Here is a 23,537-nt window from a genome sequence, read left to right on the forward strand (position 1 = left end):
AATTGAATACTCGTAGTACTCAATTCGTGTTTCGATTTGCCACTGTGCATTTTTCAATTAGAAGTTCTCTGTAAAATAATATAAACTTTCTTACATTACTTACCATAGGAGCTTTCCTTTATCGTATTTCCATGTTGTAAACACACAGCATTGCCAGGTCGAACTTTGGTTTTAAATGTGGACATGTATGCGAATTTCCACTAGGATTCAACTTTCTTTATTCCGTTTTTTCATTTGTATTTATGATTTTCATTTTATTTTTGGGTATTGAAGTTTCTATTTTTTAATAGCTGTAAATTATTTTTGTTAATTTCAATTGTTTTTCTTCAATTTGTTTGGGAAATATATGTCTTTTGGCGGTTTTATTGTTCAAGGTTGTCCTAGCATTGTGCTATAAGGGAGACCCTGACTTCACTTGTCTCCCTTATCACACAAAGTAAGGACAACCTTGTGTTGTGATGTTGTTAGGTTAGGTCCGTTAGGTTTGATTCTCTTAGCATAAAAACACTGTAAATGTATTATTTTTGCGAAGGTAACTAAACTCGAACAAGCCTAAAATAACGAATTAGGCATCTAGCCTTACATCTGCATGTTAATTAGGCTCATTATGTTTCATTTATAATGGAGGTTCCACAAACTTAATACTAGGTTTTTTCCACTTCCCATTGTTTCCTCACCATAAATCCTACATTTCTGGAATCCTTCATTCATCCCCTTTCCAACGATGTATGACACATGTTTCTATTAGGAAGGGTTGATTCGACATCCTTAACCTCGTAGGTGCAAAATAAAGAAAAGGTGCTGATAAAATGCCTTTAATCAATGCTCTCTTTTTCTGCACCTTCTGTATATAATGTGCATGGACGACATAGAGAATCGCGGTTCTGCCGAATGTGTTTTGTTGAAGTTAGTGTTTTCTCTCGTGGGTTTTGCTACATTAGCTTGGGAACTATTAGGACTGCAATGATTATATTATACCATTTTATAGCTCTCGTTCGGTACCAGTTTCATAGATCGGAGACACATTAAAATCGGATATTTTGTGTTTCGCATGGTTCGTACTTACCAATTGTGTATTGCCGAACATAGTTCAAGGTGCCATTATGCTTTTTACATGAAAACAAACACTTTTCCTACTAAAATAAAGCATTTTTCTAAGTGCTACCGAACGCACGTAATGGTGCGATATCGCTTACTTTGCGAATGATATCGCCTCTTTTGTTTTCGAATATCAGTGTTTCCAACCTTCTTCACTGAAAAATACATACTATCGTGTTCGTCACGTGTGCAAATTGTACATTATGCATGGGTAGCTGACGGATAGCCCCACGAACCATTCCGATAAGGTTAGGTTAGGTTTGGTTAGGTTAGGCAAGCTTGGTAAAAAAAAAGAAGGTGGGTTTGGAAAAACTAACATGATTTCCCGGTCAAATAGATACCACGATGAAAGAAAATATCTCGACTAACATTGGAAACCTTAGAGAAACTCATTTCCGTAAGTAGTTTCTTCTGTAAAAATGAAGAAATGTGTCTCCGATGTATGAAACTGTTACCCTCTCGTTCTGCTCTACAAAATGAGACAATAGGATTTTATGCAGCTGCTCAAGAAGAGTGAAAATAATTTATTTTTCTGTCCAATTTTTTAACAAAACATGAAAGAAAAGAAAGGGAAAAGGTGCAACAAAATGTGTGTCTATTTATGAATTAGGAGTTTGTTGCGTATAAATATATACAAACTTTTGCATAAAGCTCAATAGCGTGAAAGTGGCCCAGCAGATCCCAATGCTCTGGGAGGAGTAGAAATATGTCCTTCTTAAAGGTTTGCATAATAACTTTTTTGCAGATGCAAAATAATATAAGTAGAGAGCCCCTCAAAGATTTGCATTTGTACTACAGTCATTTGGTATATTTAAAAGATATGAATGTTTCAAATAGGACTGAGCCAATATCGAAGTTGATGGATGATCGGTATTGGCTGACACCAGGGCTATCAGCACTAGAATTTTATCACTGATACCAACCATACTTTTCGAGAGTTCAGAAATCTTGCTCAGCCCTCAAAAAAGCTGGCCTCTGTGGTGGAGTGGTTAGCACAGCACACTATGATGCCAGAGGTCTCGGATTCGAATCCTGGCCTGGGTATGTGTGTTCATTGTGATTAGCCAAAAATAGCAGAATAAGCGACACTAAACAACAAATATCAGTCAATCAATCCTCAAAAAGAAGCATAACAATTTTGGGAAGCCTAAATATCCTGATAATTATGCAAAAAAACAATTTTCATTATGTTGGCGACAGCATTGCAGAGAGAAATGGATTTTTTACTACGTAATTATCCTACGTAAAATTATGAATATTTCAAAACAAAACCCTAAATTGGTATGTTATAGTACCAATTAAAAAATATTTTGAAAGTAATTTTGAACTACTAAGAATCAGCATAGGAGATGTCAAAGGAGTACTTTGTAGTACTGTAGGTCCAGTCCCGATTAGCCTCTGTGCACAAAGTGTATACGTGGCTGATAGTAGAGCACTGATAAATGTGTCCTACACATAGTATAACAGGGTTGCTACTCACTGGGAATTCTTTGAATTCCAGAAATTCTGCTTGAATGGCCTGGTTAAGCATGACATCACCAGAACCAGTGTCCTGGATGTAAGTTTCCAAACAAGCTTATATGTGGCGAAGTCCCTATGCTTCAGGGAAGGGGTGGCTTTTATTACAGCCACAGCAGCTAGGAAACAGAAAGATGGTGTGTATCATACAGTAATGTAAATACTAGATTCTGGAGAATACCTGAATATTTTACTCATTCTTCATGGATAAGGGGTTAGTGAAGAAATAACATAAGAAAATTGGAAACACATCAACAATTTAGTATAGAAACATCGAGATATTATTTACACTCATATATGATAGACATCAGTATTTTGTTTCCTAACTACTGTCACAGTAACAAAACCTTCTACGATCAGTTTTCACCACGTAAGATATCTTTATATATTTTTAATGTGGACTAAAACCACCAATGTTCCAAGGGCTTCAATTTTTCATGCATTTCCTAAAAAATACCCGATTTTCTTGTTATTTTTGATTAATCCCTCATCTGTAAGAAACTACTAAAATATCTATATATTCACCAGAATCTAACCTTTACACTGATGTACAATATACCTCGTTATTTCTATCGCTAACTGCTGTCACAGTAACGAAAGTTATCCCTTTCCGATACATTTTCAATGCAAAAGGATAGGAGCAAGCAGGTTGAAAGTCTTGTTTGAAAACATACATCTGGGGCATCACAGCTTAACCACTTCATTATTGGCTCTGGGAATTCTGCATGAATTTTTCTTCATACATGTGGAATATTGCAACTTTTATTAACACAGATCCCATTGAATTTTTACATATTTATAAATGCATTGAGGCAAGTTTTTCACACTTTAGCTTTTATTTTTATGAAGGAAAGAAAAGAAAGCTGCATTGAAAATAAAGCAGAATTCTCTGTCCGTTTACTTTGTTGGTGTCCTTTGCAGAGGGCTGCACAGCGGCCAGAATCGCTTACTAGGCCCGCCTGGCTGGTCGGGTGGGCGAGTAAAACTATATACCTGAGTTTTGACCCGTCAAGCATCGAAAGCCCACGGGTAACTGGAAGGCCTTGCAAGACGAAGCTCGCTTATCTTCAGCGAACGCTCATTCCGGTTTTGCACCGTCTCCAGATACATGAGTCACGCAGTCACCGTTGCCAACTTTTAGATTCTAAAATGGTCAAGGAACACTTAAAATGTTCATCACTTTTATCAATTTGACATTTCTTCCTCATAGAAAACATTTGTATCACTCACACCCAGTGGCGGCGATTGTGTTCCAAAACTAGGGGGCCAACGTGCAAAAGTAGGGGGGCAAAGACAGTTTAATTTCCCTTGGTACATGAGGTTAGCGTGGTGCAAAAGTGGCAAAAAGTGGGGGGGGGGGGCAACTGCACTCTCTCGGTCCCGCCCCTAATTGCTGCCACTGTCACCTGTAAAGGAGTACGAACCAAGTCTCGCAAAAAGTGCCATCGTAAATATTTTGGAACTTTGTGTGACTGGTGGTGGTTCTACATTATACTTTTTGGGGGGGTCCTCCCCTATGGTGCAGTGGTAGTGTCGTCGCCTTGTAATCAAGGGGTACCGGGTTCGATACTCGGTGGAAGCACATGGTGGTTCGGATCCCACTTTAAACTATAGGTCCAGTCCCGATGTTCTTTAGGCAGTAAGACAACTGAAATATCCTTAAATGTGCTAAACTTTTTTTTTTAAAAAAAATCAGAAATACAAAGTAAGAATCTTGAAATATAACCTATATATTATTTAATGAGTCCTTCTTTGTTTCCTCATTTCAAAGTTTGTAGGATGTAAATGTCACAAACCATGGCCCCTTATGGTTAGAGCTCCCGCCCGCCTCTGATTTGACGTATTCATTCAAATTATAACGTTAAACTAGAATATAAAGCCAGATAAAAAATGTTTTAACTTTATTGCCCACAAAAGTTAGCCTTTTCTATCTTTCTCACTTCCATTTATTACGTTTTTCGTATCAATCTCATGGGACGCGAGGCCCCTACATGCGCAAGGCCCAGGTTGGTCGCCCACTTCACCCACCCCCTGCTACGCCAATGGTTATACAACCTCAAGGCACCTGCGCTGCGCCTAACAGAAATTCAAATATTTCCGTGCGTAGTGAAATATAATGGCCGTTGGCAACACTGAAAGGAGTGCTCGCTTCTTCTTGCAAGAACGTACATCGAGTCTCACGGGTCTTCTTAAGACCCGGGTAATAGAAAAACCTGGCAGGCATCGATACCTATGCACAACTGTGACGTGAAGCTTGCTTGTGCGATGTCGAACACCTGGGCTTGACGTGCGTGTTGCATATTCTTGTAGGCGCGCCTCCTCGCAGACGGGTTTTTTCCGGGTCTTGTGCAGGTCTCTGGTCCTTTGCAGAACAATTTAATCTGACAGAGGGAAGATTATTGCAAGATAAGATATCTTGAAATTGATTAGGTAAATTTGAGTTTGAAATTCTTATACTATTAACAATTTTTTCATAGATTGGTGTAACCCTTAATATTTGTGACTTGTGTTTGTATGTGGGGGGGAACCAAAAGAAACTGGAATTTTGTAATAAAAAATTGTGTATTTATTTTTAGGTGTTGCAAATTTAATCTCCTTCAAAGTATTATCCATTTTGATGCAATGCACCGGTCTAAATGTATTTTCCACTTTTCCAAGTAGTCCTGAAACTGCAAAGTGATGCCATTTAATGCCTCCATCGTTTTTTCTTCACACGTTGTCCTTTGAGGACTGTTTAATTCGGGGGAATAAAAACAAGTTGCACGAAGCGAGATCGGGTGAATATGGCAGGTGGATAAGCTGGGTCATGCTGTTTATTTAATAAATGTGTCACACTCGAGGCTTTGTGCGCTGGCATGTTGTCGTGGTGAAGCCAACACTCCTCCACTTTGCCACAACTCTGTGAGTGTTCATCTTATTGCATCATGCAAACATTTCAGAACTTGTAGGTAAAACGCCTGGTTAACAGTTTGACAGTTATGAACGAATTCTGCGTGAACAATGCAGTTTGCATCAGAGGAATGAATCAGCATTGTCTTGACATGTTGCCCCAAACGAGGTTTGTCTGTAAGTGACAATCACCATTCCTGAAGCAGGAAAACCACTTGTAATCTTGTGTCTTCCCCAGAGCAGCTTCCTTGCAAACTGTGTAAAGCATTACAACTGTTTCCTCTGCCATTTTCCCTAACAGAAAACAGAATTTCACAGTTGAACGTTGTTCAAACTTTTCAGCCATCACAAAAATCGATGGAGAAGTGAGAGGTGCTTAACAGAACAATGTGGCACTACGACTTTATTTGATGATGCTGGTCGGCAGATTGATGTAGAAGGCATCTGACACGGAAACATGTACTACAACAGTCCTGCCCACCAGAGAAGGATTCCGGTTTCTTTTGGGTTCCCCCATGTAGATGCATTTTGTAATACGTCAGGTTGAAATAGAGAAAATATCTGCTGTACCCGTGAATTTTTGGAAAGTTCACCTTGAAAACTGGGAATTATACTTCAATGTTATCATGGTCCTAGAGTGGTCACCCTGTATAAACATTCCACTTGAATGAGACATTTTGGTGTTATGAGTTGCACTTTTTTTTTATTTTTGATCCTTCACAAAAAATTAGGTTTACTACCTGTGACTTCTAGCAAAAATGTGGAAAATTTGAGTGAATGCACAACGCTCCATTAATTTATTAATTTGTCTTCTCCTGTTTTTGCAATATGAAATCTGAGTTTCTGATATTGCAAGTGGCAGAATGTCTTTATAAAATGTTAATTTTTATCAAGTGTTTGTATTCAGTGGATATTATATAAATTTAAGCTATGTGCTCATTGTGTGCATTTGTATTTCATGTAGCTTAGATGACAGCTTTGAAAATCAAATAGCTTCCGAGCTGGCAGCTTTGGATGATATCCCAGAGGAAGAGTCACCACCCCGACCCCCTCCTCCTCCCATGATCCGCAACGGCGATCACGTATCCTGCGAGGATTTGTTGGAATTTGCCTGCGATGGCCCCAATGCCCGTCGGACACAGGGGAGAGCTCGGGGAGCTGATTCTGATGAGGTTCGGATCATGGGGAAGGTTCTTGGAAAAGAGGTAAGTTGGTCACTAAAATGTAGGGATGGACTGATATGAAATTTTGGCCAATAACAATAAAGTAGCAATATAAAAAAAAATACCGGTACTGATAACCATCTACTCATCCGATATAAAATTCCAGATGGTCCTTGAAGAACTTGAATGTACCATTGACCTCTTTAATAAATGTATGCTACTAGATGACTGCAATGGAAAAGAAGCTGCATATTTAGACATTTACTTTTAAAAAGTACAGATTGCGGATTACATAATGTTTATATCCAAAAAAATTACTACAAAACGCAAGAATATTGTACTACATTGTGAGATATTTATAGATTTTTTTGGATCATTAAAATCATCGGTAATTGTACTCATAATCCAATATATCTATATGTTTATATCAGCTGATTCCAATAGACTATCTATTAATATTTCCCTACTAAAAAGTCTTTTCTAAACAGATAGGGCCCCTGCATATCCAAATGTTACTACTTATGCTTTTGGTGCAAGCAGTTTGTTGTTTAATTTTAGTGGGAGTGTTGAATTAGCATCATTTGGTTGCTACTTGAAAGAAATACAGTAGTAGTGATGTAGAAAGTGAGGAAGGCCAAAATATTTCTTCTATCCAGGTTACCTGGTTCTGGAAATCCAGATCCAGTGAGAACCGAGTACCTTGATGTGGAACCTAAAATTTGAGAACTCAGATAAAGAACCGAAAATTGGATACCTGCATCAGGAATTGAAAAATCAGGTACCTGGATTCTGAACCAAAATTCAGATATCCAGGCCTGGTATTCATTGTAGGAAACCAGTAAGTGGTGAAGATGGGGCTACACATCACCCAAGAAAATGCCACTTGGCAGGCTGTTTTTCAGAGAGATGGAGTAGTTTAGCGAAAACACAAATGTTGCTTTACTTTGTGAAAAGATTTTATCACTTACTGATTTTACTAATGCTTCACAATAGCTAATGAAGAAGGCTTATCAAAATAGGCATTTAGAAAAATATTCATATCCTTTTAGTACATAAGTAGGATTCAGGGTAACAAGGTCATTATATGTAAATTCTATAGTGCCTGTAATTGCATATTTTCACTGTTAATGTCTGTTTTGTTTATTTGTGCCAATAAGTGCCAAAAACATTTTTTAAAAGGGACAAAATAAAGTTTGAAGTGTGAGGAGTGCTTTTTGTAATATTTGTTTAGGCTTCCCAACAGGCAGATTGAGGGAGTACAAGTAGGCATTTCCTTTTCTTCTTCTTTTTTTTGTAATACATACATATACAATTAGAACTTCATAATAAATATACAATAAACATGGGAATGAAGAGGAATCGCCTTCCTTGATGTCATATTAGGTTCATCCTTCCATGCCTTCCCAGTGACAGAGTGCATTGAACTGTCAATCCACAATCTCGATATCGAATATTCGATGTTCGAATCCCAACCTGAACAAGACTCTTTATTTGTGAATGCCTTGTCATCACGAATGCTGAGCAATTGTTGTTATACGCTATAAAACGTTTCTATTATTAAAAGTTAGAAACTGGTTTTAAATCTTTGTTTTTAAAATTAATAAATAATGCATGAATATATAATACTGTTTTCGTTAAATAAAAATTATGAAACTACATCTATTAACATTATGGAAGTATTAAATTTTGGATGTGAGAATTTTAATTTTAGGACTTCCATTTCACAATATTCAAAGTGAATGCCTATTTTCCACATTTTTAGTGTATTTTTACCTGCCTGTAAACTTATGTATATTTTGTAGCGATGGTCCAATACGAAATTACTGCAATGCAAAAGAAGCTGCATATTTAGATATTTACTTTTTTTTAAATAAAAGTAGGGTATGGAGATTATCCATAAAAATTATAACAAAGTGGCAGGATATTACACTAATTATAAGATATGTAAGGATATTTATGTCCTCCTCCGTAGTCGAGCGGGTTAAGGCGTTCACTCGTCTTGAGATCGTTCGCTGCGGGACGGCGTAGGTTCGAATCCGGCTCTGGTCGGAATTTATTCGGCCTACGTATAGGGCCGGTGGCAACCCACCATCGTGAGGAAATTGGGAAGCTCCGAGTGAGTGAGCGTAATCCGGTCGAGAAGACCTACTATAACGGCTGGGGATACGTCGGGCTGACCCCCCGACTATTCCAATACTGGTTGAAGATCTCCACGCTTAGAGGTGACGAAGGAAAGCGTGGGAGGGAGATCGGCAGTCGGTAGGTATGCCTAGGCCCTTCATGGGCTGTTGCGCAATGGATTATTATTATTAAGGATATTTATACATGTATTGGATTCATAAAATTATTGGTAATTTTACGGATGCACCGATAGAGCTTTGATTAATCTGTCAAATCCCTAATATTTTGAAGTAAAACCCTGCTAGATTAGCATCGGTATAGATAACGGTTCAAAGTAGTATCAGCTTAGCTCTAATTTTAATTGGCATATATTTTCATTTTAATTTGTGAATCCTGCCCTATATTTAGTTGTCTGCTTTGTCCTAGTATCATGTGATGGATATTCAATCAGAATGGTGCTAGAGAGCAAATGATTATTTCCAGGTATCAAACGAAGCATGCCTGGCAGCACTGAATGTCGCAGACTGGGATGTTCATCGAGCAATCAAGCTGGTCAGATTGCAAACGTTACTCGGTCCAAGGCAACCCGACTTGGAACTGGCATGCGAGGCTTTAGCAGCCTGCAACTGGGATGTCGCCAGAGCTGCCGGCTGGGTTCTAGCTGCCCAAGATGACGGGGACACGACGGAAGTGTAGAAGAAACAGTCAGAAGTGCTGTCGCAACTTCAGAAACCAAAACAGGGCAGAGTTCTTGCAGAGGATGTGGGGTTTGTTCCTAGCAACTAATTTACAAGTGTTTGATTCTAGAGGAGAAAAGTGTGTATTAGTGCTATTCCTAGAAACATAGCAAGTGCATAAGAATTACTGCTTTTTTTTAAAAAAAAATCATGACATATTAATATGTAATAATTTAAAGTGTGTACTGTGTACATTAATCTATGCAATTTTTGGTAACCTTTTTGTATTTATGAACATCGACTGTTTATATGGTAACATCTGTATCTATTAGACACTTGTGTGTGTGTGTGTGTGTGATAAAAATTGTGTTGTACATAGCCAACATCTAGGAAAGTTTCCAGAAACCTGTTTTCGTCACTTTTTTCACAATGTATTTTCTAAAATACATTCTTTCAGGAATGTACATAGTTCGTACACTATTGTAGTAATAATTTAATAGTTTGTGCATTGTCAAACTGCTCATATTTAAAGCTGTGCATACCTAATAATACTATTACAAGGAATATGCATTTCATGCCTCATGACTTATATATAATTAAAAATGCAATAAGAATGCATGTGTTCTTTTTTCAGGAACTTTTGTTAAAAGAAAGTCAACATGAAAAAATATATTTGCCAATGTAAGTGAAATTATGATATGCATATAATGTGCATCAAAAGAAAGTAAAATCATACTGAAGTTACTTCTCAATTCTATCCCAGTGTATATCTGTGCTACAGTTTTAACTCGTTAGCCAGATTGTTTATGATAATAGGAACCATAATATAAAATTTCTATGCTAATTTACTTGAAGTATACCAGTTCTTGGAACTTGTTAGTTATTGGTAACAAACATACAAGTATGGCAAAAGTATGTTACGTAAACTGTTGATTAAGGAATTCAGAAAAATTTGCATTGCATAATTGTAAACGTATATTCTTTTAAAGTTATTTTTATAGGTGTATATATTTTTGTTGAGTATGTATCAGTATGACTAATGGTATTCACTGTATGTGCTATTTTCTTGTAGTATATTTATTTATTCATCTTTTTATGATAATTAAGGGTAATTGCGTGACCTGAAACTCAAACTCAAATTTTCAACATATTTTTCTTGTTCTTATGTTTATGATTATATATATATTGATTATCACATGTGATCTTTAAGATCTTTATTTCTTTTCCTTACTTAAATCCAAGTTATCTCATTGTGCATTGACATTTACTATTTCATGGTTCAACTCCAGCGTGTGTATTATTACATAATATGCATATATATACACACAATATGCATGTGTGTGTGTGTGATCTGTAATAAATGAACTGTTTGAATCTATGACATTGAAGATTATGTTGTTATTAAATTTTTTACATATATTGATGTATCAAAGAGGACTCACTTTGCAAACAACCTCTGGTCCTGACAATTTTTCCTTTGTTATTCTATATTTATGACATACTACTGTCTGTCTGCAAAGAATATTTATGTCTGGGGATTGCATTGAAAGATATACAAATGTATTGACCCATAACAGGATTGAATTCTTTGATTATGTATATTTCTGAACAAATTATAAATATATATTTAGATAAATATTTTACTTTTATATGTACTTTGTGGCAATGATGCACAAAATTTAATTTTTAGTGCAGAACTGCAGAATTGAATTTTTGATTCTGGTAATCAAAACTTGTGATCCTTACTTGTGCATAATTTCTTGGATTTCATGACATTTTTGGCATTTTTACAGAAATATGATTTTGTATTGATCAATTTTTGATGCACTTCGTGGTGGCCTCATTGTGCCTTTTGCATACTCATGGAAGTATTTGTAAATACATTTTTTTTGCAAGAATTTCTTTTCAATTTTTTTTATGTAAGTATAAAGAGTGTACTATGACCATTATATCTTGTTCAAGTGTTATAAAACAAAATTTCATGAAACAATATTGTATGGGTACATCTTTTTTTAGCTGGCTATAACATATGACACATGGCAAAAACAATCTCCATTATTGATTGATTCAGAAGTAAAGTGTGATGAAGGACAAATATGCAAAGTGGACTGAAATTTCAGTTTGACATATTCATCTATGCAGATGTAATAGTTTGTTCAATATCTGAATTAGGCCAAATTCTCTATATTACCTAGTACTGGTATATTTTTCTATGCACTGTGTCCTGTGTATTGTAAACAAAATGTGAATATAAAATACCTTGCATAGAGGACATAATGAATGTGCTTCCTTTTTTTAATAGATACGTAGACAATGGGGTTTGGTTAGTTTCTATGTTATGCAAAGCTAATTGCAATGCTATAAATGTTTCATACAGCTTACCTCTTGGCAGTGATCAATGTAAGTCCGAAGTCTCACGTTCAAGATTGTGACCAAGAATTACGCAAGGATGTATCATTGTGTTTGTCATGATTCGTCATCCTCACAAAAACCCAAGAGTAGAAAAATAACAAATTATCTGCAATAGAAAGAAAAATGTTTTATACAGAAAATTGGAAATACCGGAATTACTATGTTCAACTTCAATTATATTCACGATGTGCCAAAAATATTGTTAAATATTGGAAGAAAATTTCTAGTAATCTGTGTTTATAGGAATGGACCAATATGAAATTTTTGCCGATAATGATATTTGATATTCAAGTGTTCTAGTATAAAATTGCAAATTTTCCTTAAAAACCTGAATAGTTGATTAATCTCCTTAATTAATGTATGTATCTATAATGAGTTTGTTAAAGAAACTGCATATATAGACTTACAAAATGATAATACAAGTAATAACAAATCATCAAAATGTTACACTAAATTACAGGCAATTTATTGATATATTGGATCGGTAAAATTATTGATAGTTTTCCCAATATTCCTATATTGGCCGGTACTAATAGGATACCAGTTAACCATCGAATCCCCCTACCTTTACTTACTTGATAGCAATAAATTTTGAATTTCCACTGCCTGTAGTGTTCAAGTGTTTTTCAGAAGAATGCAGAAAAAAATTAATTAAGAATGCAAGATATGCAAAAGTTTTCACATTTTTGCACATCCACTCAAGACTGAACTACAGAGCCTTGAATAACGTAGTGTGGAAAACGACTCAAGAAACTGGTTCCCGAGACGATGACAACATAGATGGCAGTGCGATCAGCACAGCTGCTAATTTTCTTATGAAAGTAATGCAGCTTAGTTAGTTTTTGGAATATATTTTGTAGATTTGTTTGTGTTGAAAGGCGGTACGTGAATTGATGGAAACAGTTATATTTGTGGAGTGATTTGCAGTCACGAAATGGCATTAATTTGGAAAGAAAAGTAAAATAAAATTAATAAATAAATAGCATGCGTAACACAAGAAGAAACATCACAAATGTGATTCCAGATGTCAGGTGTTGGATTGTGTACTAGAGTTTATTTTTCTATGTTATTAGAATATAAATAGTACCCTGAGAGATATTTCATACTGAGGCGACAAACCGCAACTGTCACTTGGAAGCGAGCCATTGGTAATCAAAGCAGCCTTTCAAACTGTAGGGACACAAGCTCTGACTGCACCTTTTCCTTAATAAGATTTTAGATCAAAGCGACACGCAACAAACGATGTGGGGATTTCACACCAAAGCAACACGGGTCCTTCTGTCCAAGGCAACTTTCATACTGAAGCGACATGCAACACATGCCACTTGGAAACGAGCCAATCAAGAGCAACATTTCACATCCTAGTGGCATGACAAGCAGCACAGGCTAGCGTTCTGTTTGTGAAATCCTCAAACGATAAGTGTCACATGTCGCTTTGGTGCGCAATCTCCCTAAAGCAAGACACTCATTGCATCGTGCATGTGCGAACAACAAATCACGGCAACACGTTGCAAGCTATTGGGGAAAAGGGCCCAGTATGAGCGACACGGAAGCGACACGTGTGGCTTATCGTGTCGCGTAGATCTGTTGTTGTAACGTGCGGTTTATCGTGTTGCCTAGATCTGCTGTTCGCATAATTAGCAGCAAACGCTTGCTGATAGACTGAAGGCACCATGTCACTTGTCACTTAGTTGGGAACTCCCCCTGTGGCACGTCGCTTCGGTCTGAGCACCCTTCCTTTAAGGAGCTTTCGAACCGAAGTAACAAGTAGCACGCGAATACGGCATATGAATGTGTCGTTTGCTGTTTGGACCCTCATGCGCAATGAATGCTATTTTACAGTCTGGAATTGTCTGTGTCACTAGTCACATCAGTGTGAACATCTCGTGTCTGAAAGTTTCCTTACACTCATGTCAATGGCACTAAGGAAGTTTTGTGGGGTTCCCCTTGTCGTTTCATGCAATCACAATTATCATCATCGCCGCGATTAGTTTGAAGCGGAAGAAAAGGGACCAAAAATACAAATGCTTCAGTGTGTATATCTTTAAAACAAATGATGACGATGATAATAATAACGAACCTAATTCATACACAAAAATGTAGTTACCAAGAGCATTTCATGCGTATATTTTGTCCCGTATTATTAATGAAAGTAATGATAACAGGACGTGGTCGACTTGTCTAGAATGTTCGTTAATATATTCGCAACCACTGTACCAAATATCATACCAATTATCACATTCATAGAAATGCTTCATGTAAAAGAACCTGACATTGCAGCGAAAACTCCATTTACTTCCATTATAAGCAGACGAATGCCATGCAGCTGTGCAGACACCAGCACCTCTAGCGGTATCATATTCGAGTGGATCCAGCCAGAAAGCCCAGAACAGTGCCGTTTTCCACACTACGTTATTCAAGGCGTTGTTACTGGACCTACAATTTAAAGAGAAACGTTGGACACCATAATCTGGTCCCACCAAGGCTTGAACCCAAAAACATTGAATTACTGCTATACTATCTGTCACAGTGGCCTTGCAAAGAATGTGTTATACAGGAAAATATTAAAAAATAGGATTAGCAAAAATTAGTGCAAGAATTTACACTTTTTATACAAAAATCTTTGCAAATTTCAAAGCATTAGGTTTCACTATTAGCTGGATCTACAAAACAGGTTGCAGTAACTCTTGGCATCTTTGTGTATGTTGAAACTCAGCAAGTGTTCTTATTTTTTAAATAACTGAAGAGTGATCCAGCAACTAACATGAACTGTGGAAAACTGACAGGTTTTTCTAAATCTTTATAATCTAAATGGAATTTATTTCTGTTTGGATTTGTATAGAATTTGTTCATTTTAATACTGTATCAGTGCTGGATATATTGGAAAGGCTTTTTACTCCTGATATTTGCCCTACCATTACTATTTATTATAATAGAACATGTTAAATAAATACTGTAAAAGTGTAAATGAACTAGTTATTCTCCATCAACTGTAAGAACAAAGTTAATTTAAACAAAGCCACACAAGTCCCAAAAATAATTCCTTTCTGTGTGTTACATTTTGTGTTATTTTATCCATGACTGCTCTCATGGTCGTGCCTGTACAACTAGTAAGGTCCCACAACTTCAATATAGTAAGTGCATTGAGTTGTATGGCTATATCATACACACGCACATTCCTGTGCACAAGATTTCCCCGACTATTGTCATTGGAATAATTAGTAGGACATGTCTCAAGCCCATGACTTCATTCTTACGGCAGACAAAGAATAGGATCAGTAGTGTAGTTAGCTCAAAAATAAAGTTCTAAATATATGTTAGTAGAAATTCTAAATACAAATTTCATCAGGCCCAAACCAAGGTCTGCTCAACCGAGCTACCGGGCCAGCCCTAGTTTGCTTGATTTCTTGCTACCACTGAATTCTAAAGTTTGAAAGAACTAACTTTTATAAATAATTAGTAATTTCTGTAGGAAGTGCATTTCTCTTGTGCTCACTCATGCAATAAGTAAAGAACACGAAAACATGTTTGGCTTCAGTTAGAGGAAATGAAACATACTCATTTGTACATGTTCGTAACTTGTACCATATATATTGTCCTTCAACGTTGCTGGCGATCCAGATTTGGTTCCAAAATCACTGGGATTTTTCAATGATTGTATGAATGTTTTCAGTTCCTACCTAAACACCCATGTTGTGTGTTGAAAGCAGCTCTCATATGTATTTGACACATATTACTTGGCATAGAGAAAAAAAGAAAAGAAGAATTTCCGGAATATTTTCAGAAACTTTTTTTAATCAAAACATTGAAATGAATTCAGTACATAATTCAGTGGCTTTCTGATGCTGTATAAATATGCATTGTATTGTATTAAGTGATTTGCTCATTGCATTATTTCCAGTCGTAAGTATCAGCAATATATTTTTTCTCGTGTTAGCAACTGGGAAAACTAAGTGCCACCTTCGGTTAGCAACACCGCTTGCATCAACAGCTAGGTTGAAAGTTGTTGTTAAGTCCACTTTATGCACAGAGAAGCTGATTGGGACTGGACCTACAGTTTAAAGTGGGATCTGAACCACTATGTGCCTCCACGGTGTATTGAACCTGTGACCTGGCATTACAACTATGACTGGGTTAAAAGAATGTGCCTTAGATTATTTGATGCCTTTTTGCTAAGGAACTTTTAGACTTTTAACATTTTTCAATTGTGTATAAGCACATACTATTGGAAACATTTTGGCAAAAGAAGACATTGATGCATGAATGTAATTGATATGAAAAATATAGTTTCTGTTATATGTTCAGTTTGCATATGTTTATTGCAGAATCATGTATTGTATAGTTATTGCTTTTATCCACCTGATTTTTATGTTAAAATTGTAGTGTGATTGTAGCAATAACTGTTTTGTAGATCTTAATTGAGAAAGTGCTTTTTTGGAGACATGGAATGCAACCAAAATTCTGTAGCCCTGTAAATTGCAAGCTGTGCATGCATCGCCAAGATGTACGTGTACCTTTAGAGCAGTGATTCTCAAATTGTGCTCCCATGGTGCTTTCCGTGAAGAATCCCTCATCACACCTTACTTGGCAAAGTCGCCCCAGTGACTAGTTTCAAGCAACCTGAGTGCCTGTCACAACTCAGCAGGCAAATGAAAGCGTAACCGATTGTATTGCTGCTGAAACTGTGAGACTTCCATGGTGTTTTTGAAGTGCAATGATGCCACTTATGAAATAAACTCCTTGCCTTTGTCAGTGTGTATCTTGCCAAAACTGGTTTTTCAATGTACCTTTCTTTCTACAAAATCATATCACAAGTCTGAACACAGAGCCGGACATGAGACTGCAACTTTCCTCCATACAGCTGAATGTGAAAGAACTTTGTAAGGAGAAGAAACAAGTACACTCGTCACATTGAGGACGGTAATTAAGTCACTTTTCTTACGAATACTTATCATGCAGTTGTAAGAGCATTTTCTTTGATACCATATGATGAAATAATAATTTTTTTTTACTAGATGCGTAGAACATCAGAAACACTAAAAGTGTATGAATGGTTTTAGCTAAAACGAATGCTTCTCCAAAACATTATTCCAGAATTCTCATTGGCTGTTAGAATACAATTTTGCTCTGACGGGCATAGACAAAAAGTGGTTCTTCATGTCCTCCGAGTGAAAAGGGCTCTGCAGTTTGAAAAATTTGAGAAGCACTGCTTAAGACTATAACGTGATGTTATTTTGTTATTGGCTAGTTAGACAGGCTACAGGAGCAGATGGAGGAAGGGAAGATGGAACCAAATATCATAACACCAGAAACTGATAGAATATGATCTAGTCGATATGGCATCTGACTCTCATGTCAGATACTCAGGTTTGATTCCTGAGGTTGCTGATGTAAGGTTGGAATTTTTCCAGCTTTGTCTGTGCATACTGACTGTGGGGTTCACCCAGTCAAATAAATAGTACTTGGGTGGTAAAAGTGACCAGAGTGTGGTGCTGATCACCTAAAGAAACGGTTAAGATCAAGAATTTGTGGAACCCTACATCATCATCCCCCTACGTTCCTTCATGGCATGGTGCAAGTGTGCAGACAACTTTATGTTTTTCTAGCTTTACCATTATATTATATGGTATAGTTGTAATGAAATTCATATATTGTAAACATTCGAAACTTCTCTGAACAAACTTCATTGTCTGTAGTGTTCTGGTATTAGAATCAGTAATAATATTTTACTGTCTACTCTAAACTCAATCATGCAACAATGCTCTGACGGCCAGAACCTGGCAGGTAGCTTTCCATTCGGTAGCACATTCATGTCAAGTTCCATTGCTGCCGTTTTCTACCTTTTGATATGGGATTGCATTACTGCAGTTTAAAGTATTATGGTATCACCTCTTCCATAATTATTATAATCTGTACCGTCACTATCTTTCCTTGCAAGTTTTTCTCTCCCCCATTTTATAATCCATGAGCCACGGTAGGGTGTGTCGACTACCATGCGGGAAACCTTGCTTCAATTCCCAGGCTGGGTGATCTAAGGTAGGAATTTTCCCAGCCCTGCCCCCTCATAAAGCAGCTCTGAGGCTCACCCAGCCTCAATTGAATGGGTACGGAGGGCCAACTCTGGTGGCAGGAGCATGGTGCTGATCACATCACCTCCAAATTGCCAGAGATTGATAGAATGTGTGAGCCCCTACCCCCTCATGGCATGGTGCAAAGTGCACGGGGAATTTGACCTTTACCTTACCATCTTTATTAACAGCAAAGGCAATAAAAAAGTTCAGGTTTCATAACTCTCAGATTCATGTTTCGGGGATTGAAAGTCATGATAGCAAATTGCTACATTAAAAGGAAGTGTTTGCTTATCCACAAAACTGATTTTTCTGGTTTCTGATGGACATTGCACTCCCCAACATGAATTAAACATTTAGCAGTGGACACCACATCTGGATTCCTCTACTACAGCAGCTGGCTTGAAGGACCAGTGGATGATGCTGCAAGTGACAACTGTGCACTTAGCAGAGGTCCACAAAACTAAGGCCGTGTCCGAAAGGTGCAAGACCGTACTTGAAGCGAGCATCCTCTGAGTATGGTCTTGGAGTGGGGTCTTCAAGTCGTGGACTGGAAGGGTTGTCTTTCGAATTGCACTTCGACTGCAGCGCCAAATATGATCAGTAGATAAAACTGAGTACTCGTTGTTTTCCTCGCATTTTAAACACTTATTTTTCACCATAGAAATCACATAGCATTTTCAAATGTTCGTACTCGTACATTTCCACACATTAGAAGAACTATAACCAACAACATGCTGGCCATAATGTATATCTACATGTGTCGGTGGCTTTCTACCTCCGTGATTTTAAACAAATGAACAACGAGTGTGGAAACCACATGACCTCGTCACCAACCATCTGTACTGCAAGCTGTGCACTTGCGTACTTCTGTTCTTGGTGCTTTCGAACTGTACTAGGTGACGTCACTTCTGCCAAGACCATACTTCAAGTCTGTACTTTGTTACTTTCGGACAGAGCCTAAACTCGACAAAGCTCGCTAAACAATAGTGCAACAAGTTCCAAAAACGATGGTGGCAATGAACTCCAGAAAAATCAGTTTCGCAGATATACTGCCATTGAGTGTTTAACCATCTGTGATTATTAAGATTTCAAGATGGACGTTTTCACTATCGTGCTATTGTAAGCATGCTAGTAATTGACCAATCAGTATTTGAGTACATTTCTGTTGTAAAACCATTATAGAACAATAACCTGTGCTGTATCAGCTCATGAGGGTCGGTGCTAGCCTACCGACTGCTGGCCTCGCTCCCACCAGAGGTGCGAGATCATCCAACCGGTTATTGGATAATGTTTGGTCGGCACGACAAACCCCCAGTCGTCGTCTTATGTTTCCATGATCATGTTACGCTACTCATTTGTAGCTCCCCAATTTACTCATGATGGTGGATAGCCACTGGTCCCATACGCTGGCCGAAATCTCGGGAGAGAAGCTGTTATTCTTCCCCCAGGAGACTAACCTGCACACATCCTGTACCCGGAGCCCAAAGCTTGTGCCTTAAACTGCACAGCCATGGTGCAGGATGCTTTGCAACCTAAGATTTATATAACGTGAAACATTTTCCATAATTTTTCTATCTGAATATTGGCAGAGGCCAGTGAAATTGAATAGATAATGTAAGTGCATGTTTCTACATTTTCTTGAAATTTTTAAGATTTTTATACCAAGTTCATGTGTGCTGGCTCACTCTTAGAAGGTATTGTTTGGCTATGTATAATACATTAGGCAATTTTATGCATGCAGTAATTTGAGTGAATGACTACTATGTGTGTGTGAATTTAAAGTTCATTTTTCTATGTAAGTTATCAAGGATCAATAAACAATATGTGTACATTTACTACATTAGTTATATAATTTTTGGGATATCCTTTTACTTCAAATAATTGTATCCTACTGTTCAAAAATGTTGCATTCTTGTCACAAACATAAAGTTTAACGATCATTAGATGTTGGTTTTCTTGTGGATTATGAATCCAAATGATTTTGTATTAAATGTTCTTTTGTACCAACAATGTAGATTTTTTATACACAAATTAATTTTATTATTATTATTATTATTTGAATTTGTATATAGAAATGTGCACACTGGCATATATCTATGGGCATATGTGAATGTTATCGTGGCTATATAGCATGATAATAAATGATTTTTTAAACCATGACTATTTTTTGTTTTATTACTGGCTAATGGAGAGTATTGTGAATGAGGTGATATTGCTCCCTCCCTCCACTGTTGGCTGAAAAATGTTTTCAATGATAGTACATTAATTAAAGCCTGAACGACCAAAGAAAGAACTTCAGGAAACTTGGACTTTTTGCCTGCAGTTGCAGGAGTTTCAAGGGGGAAAAAGCTGTGTTGCTACATGCCTGGTTTTTGTCCAGTCGTGCACCAAACCTTTTGCTGTCAACATGCAACCTTTGCATATCAGGGAGAGGCAGGGAATCAGACCCATTTGCTTACTACATGGCGGCAACCATTAGGCTTCACCATGCTAGGCCTTGTTGAGGATGCCACCTGTTTAAAAAACGATTCGAAACGAAAAATTTGGCAGAATACCATGAGAATTTTCCCTCTCCACGGCAACTGGACCAACCCGATTGGTTCAGCGATTCATGTGACCCTTCCTGGCTTTTGACGGTAAAGACAAAAATAGAATTTTGAAGTTCGTTCTTTCGCCGAACAGGCCTGACAGTATTATGCATTTTTTTCATGCCTCCTGTTCAAGAATACCTCTTCGTTGTCAATGGAAATGTTTTGAATTCAAATTTGTTCTGTTTTTCTATCACAACAGAGAATGTAATTGTAAAAAAATTATTGCTACTCACTATTGTGATTCCCGCATATCTTACAAGCATAAACAAATGAAAAAGATACTGAAATGAATAGAAACATGTAAAAATGGTTAGTGTATTGTACAGCATGGCCAGAAAGTCCCTTTACACTTTCTATACTGCAGGAGGCCTTAGAAAGAGCGTTTCATGGGCTAACAGTAGACGTCGCTCGCACACTATTGCCGATACTCTTGTGTCGTCTGCTTCTCAGCCGAACAAACGGGCTGAGGTAGCAAGAGGCAGAGGTCACTCACCCTTCCAGAAGGGTGCAGCGAGCTAGCTGTGGCAACCGGACTCGCTCATTCGTGGACCTGATTGGTGCGAAGCAATCTTTCTAAGGCCTTATGGAGTATAGTTTCAGTTTATGTGAAGAAAGAAGAAATAAAACGGAAAGTTTATTCACGAAATTTGAAAAGAGTTATCACCATTGCTTATTTGTGATGTGTTACAATGTATTGTGGAATGTCTTCCTGATATGTTATAACACTCATTACTCAACTTGCAACAATACGAAGCGGGTCACTGGAAAGAAAGTCATGACTGACAATTTATTTCACCGTTGATGAATGTTTGCTGGTTTCTGTATGGGTGCAAGAACATCCCATCACTGGCACAACAATAAGTAACGTTATGAAAAACTTCATTGTGCTCACAGCAAGGCGAATTGCCAACACTGTATTCTTTTAGCAAGATGATGCATCAGCACACGTCACATCAATTTACACCCGCCTCCAATGAGCATGGTTATGCTACACCTGACAATACCCTATGGGTCTTGTGCAAGAAGTAGTGCAAAAACTCGTATACTCAACAGCTGATGTCCTGGAAAATGCTGTTAGTGAAGCATTCTGAAATGTCACCTTGCAAATGTTGCTGAAGATGAAATCAAACATGGAAGAGCATATGGCTATATCGTATCAATACATATGGTTATATTTTATTTAAAGCCTCTGATGCTTCATGTTGACCAGGGCATTCACTTGTTTATCTCAGTTGTCTCAACCTCCGAGGCATGTAAACAATGGACAGTGTTGTGCTATGCTAATCTCCTGAGGTATTCAGGATATAGGAAGTTCCATCAGCCTATGGAGTCAGCGGTTTGCATAGTGGCAGTAAAAATCACGATTCGGCATGGAGGAAGGTTTCCATGGCCGGGGTAATATAGAGGTGAGACAGACTGAGAAGTGACTGACTTTTATTTGGGATTGAGGAGAGAGAAGAGCTTAGGAAAAGAGTGGAGCAAAAGTGAGGCGACGGGCTGGTCAACCTGCAACGAAGCCAACAGAGGACTTAGTTCATTTTTTTTCTTCGAAATTGTCTTCATTTATCAGATAGACAGGTAATTATCCTAACCCAGCCATGATTCAGGTTCAAAGGTTCATAAAACCCAATGAGTGACCACTGTCTTTTCTAGTTGTTAGTTTTGCTTCTTAGGGGTTTAGTTTTAGTTGTGCCTTTCGCACTGCCAAGCGTTAACTCGTCATGTTAATGACGAATGTTCTCGTCATCGAGGATGAATGATGAATAAGCTACCTCACCCATTGATTAATTGGTTAACATTCTTGGTAAGATCCCATGAACTTCACAGTTCGTTACCATTTGACAGAGTGCTACACCAAAACTTATCAGTAACACACGAATATCAGTGTATCAATGTAATATGCACGTTGCCTAACATCACGTCGATAGCCGAAGTTGCTATTAGTCCATGAGTCAGGACCGCAAATTTAGGCGATCGGTACCACTCGGGGGATGGGTTCTCATATGATTTTTTTTTTCAAGGTGTATTTACATACAGAAAACTGGAAAATATGTGTTTTTATGTAAAATAAAATTTTCTGTGTTGACATATAAGGCTATGATCAGAAGTTTGGTAAAACAAGGGGGTCTATCTTATCGCAAAAAAAAAAAAATATTTATTTACCTAAAGTTCCGTTCCCTACTGATAATACTCTTGCTATTATATATAGTACTTCAATTGGAATAGGGCTATACCCATTTTCATAGCTGTTTACTTCTTGGTATGTAGCATTACGTATCTTTTCAAGTTTTTTTTTTTGTAAAAAGAACAGCATAGCACTATTATCATTTTCATTTCCATTGACCTTTCTATTTCGGCAACAACCTCATCCATACTATCATCGTTTAAAAGCATCTTTACTTTACCCCAGTCTGGATACCGTCATTAAAAGGTTATAAGCCAAAACTAGTTGGGACTACCTACGACAGTGGGATAAGACAACTAAAAGATGTGGCTTGTAAATTTAATACGGATATTACTACAGTGTATTGTAGCATTCTACAACAAAAATGTTACAGTAGGTGTTCAAAGTGGCAGCCTCAGCATTGCAAGAAACTCCAGGGATGTTAGAGTGTATATGACAGAACCCTGCACATGCCTAGTGGTGACCCTAACTGAATATGACCCAATGCCAGTGGCGGCTCATGGTTCGGAATGTTGGTGGTTGTTGCAAATATATATATAATTTTAATTTTTATATATTTATAATGTAATTATATATATTCATAATTTTATATGTATTTATATTCGGGCTGAGGCGATGTTAATGTATCGGTGACGTCTACACTTGGGGTAGCAGTCAGTGGCGTGCTCAAGGGGGCGGGGGGTTGGTGTGGGTCCCTTTAGGACCCAGTATTCCTAAAAAAAGAAGAATATCAATAACAGGAAAAGGTTGCAAAATGATGAATGAGTACTAAAAAAAAGGAAAAAGTAACCCCCCCCCCCACATTCGAAAAT

The 23,537-nt window shown here is 37.4% G+C and overlaps 1 protein-coding gene across 4 annotated transcripts in view; it reads left to right on the forward strand.

The window, feature by feature from the left end:
- Ack-like (activated Cdc42 kinase-like) overlaps positions 1–20,100 on the forward strand; it is a 187,766-nt gene extending 167,666 nt beyond the window's left edge. For all 4 annotated transcript variants that reach the window (XM_083144507.1, XM_083144510.1, XM_083144509.1 and 1 more), the window contains 2 exons: positions 6,470–6,710; positions 9,273–20,100. In XM_083144507.1, the coding sequence (XP_083000633.1) occupies positions 6,470–6,710; positions 9,273–9,485 (454 nt within the window). In that variant the 3' untranslated portion in view covers positions 9,486–20,100. The remainder of the gene's footprint in view (positions 1–6,469; positions 6,711–9,272) is intronic.
- Positions 20,101–23,537: the final 3,437 nt, after the last annotated feature.

Source organism: Lepisma saccharinum, chromosome 23, assembly GCF_977018435.1.
Source record: "Lepisma saccharinum chromosome 23, izLepSacc3.1, whole genome shotgun sequence".
NCBI lineage: Eukaryota > Metazoa > Arthropoda > Insecta > Zygentoma > Lepismatidae > Lepisma > Lepisma saccharinum.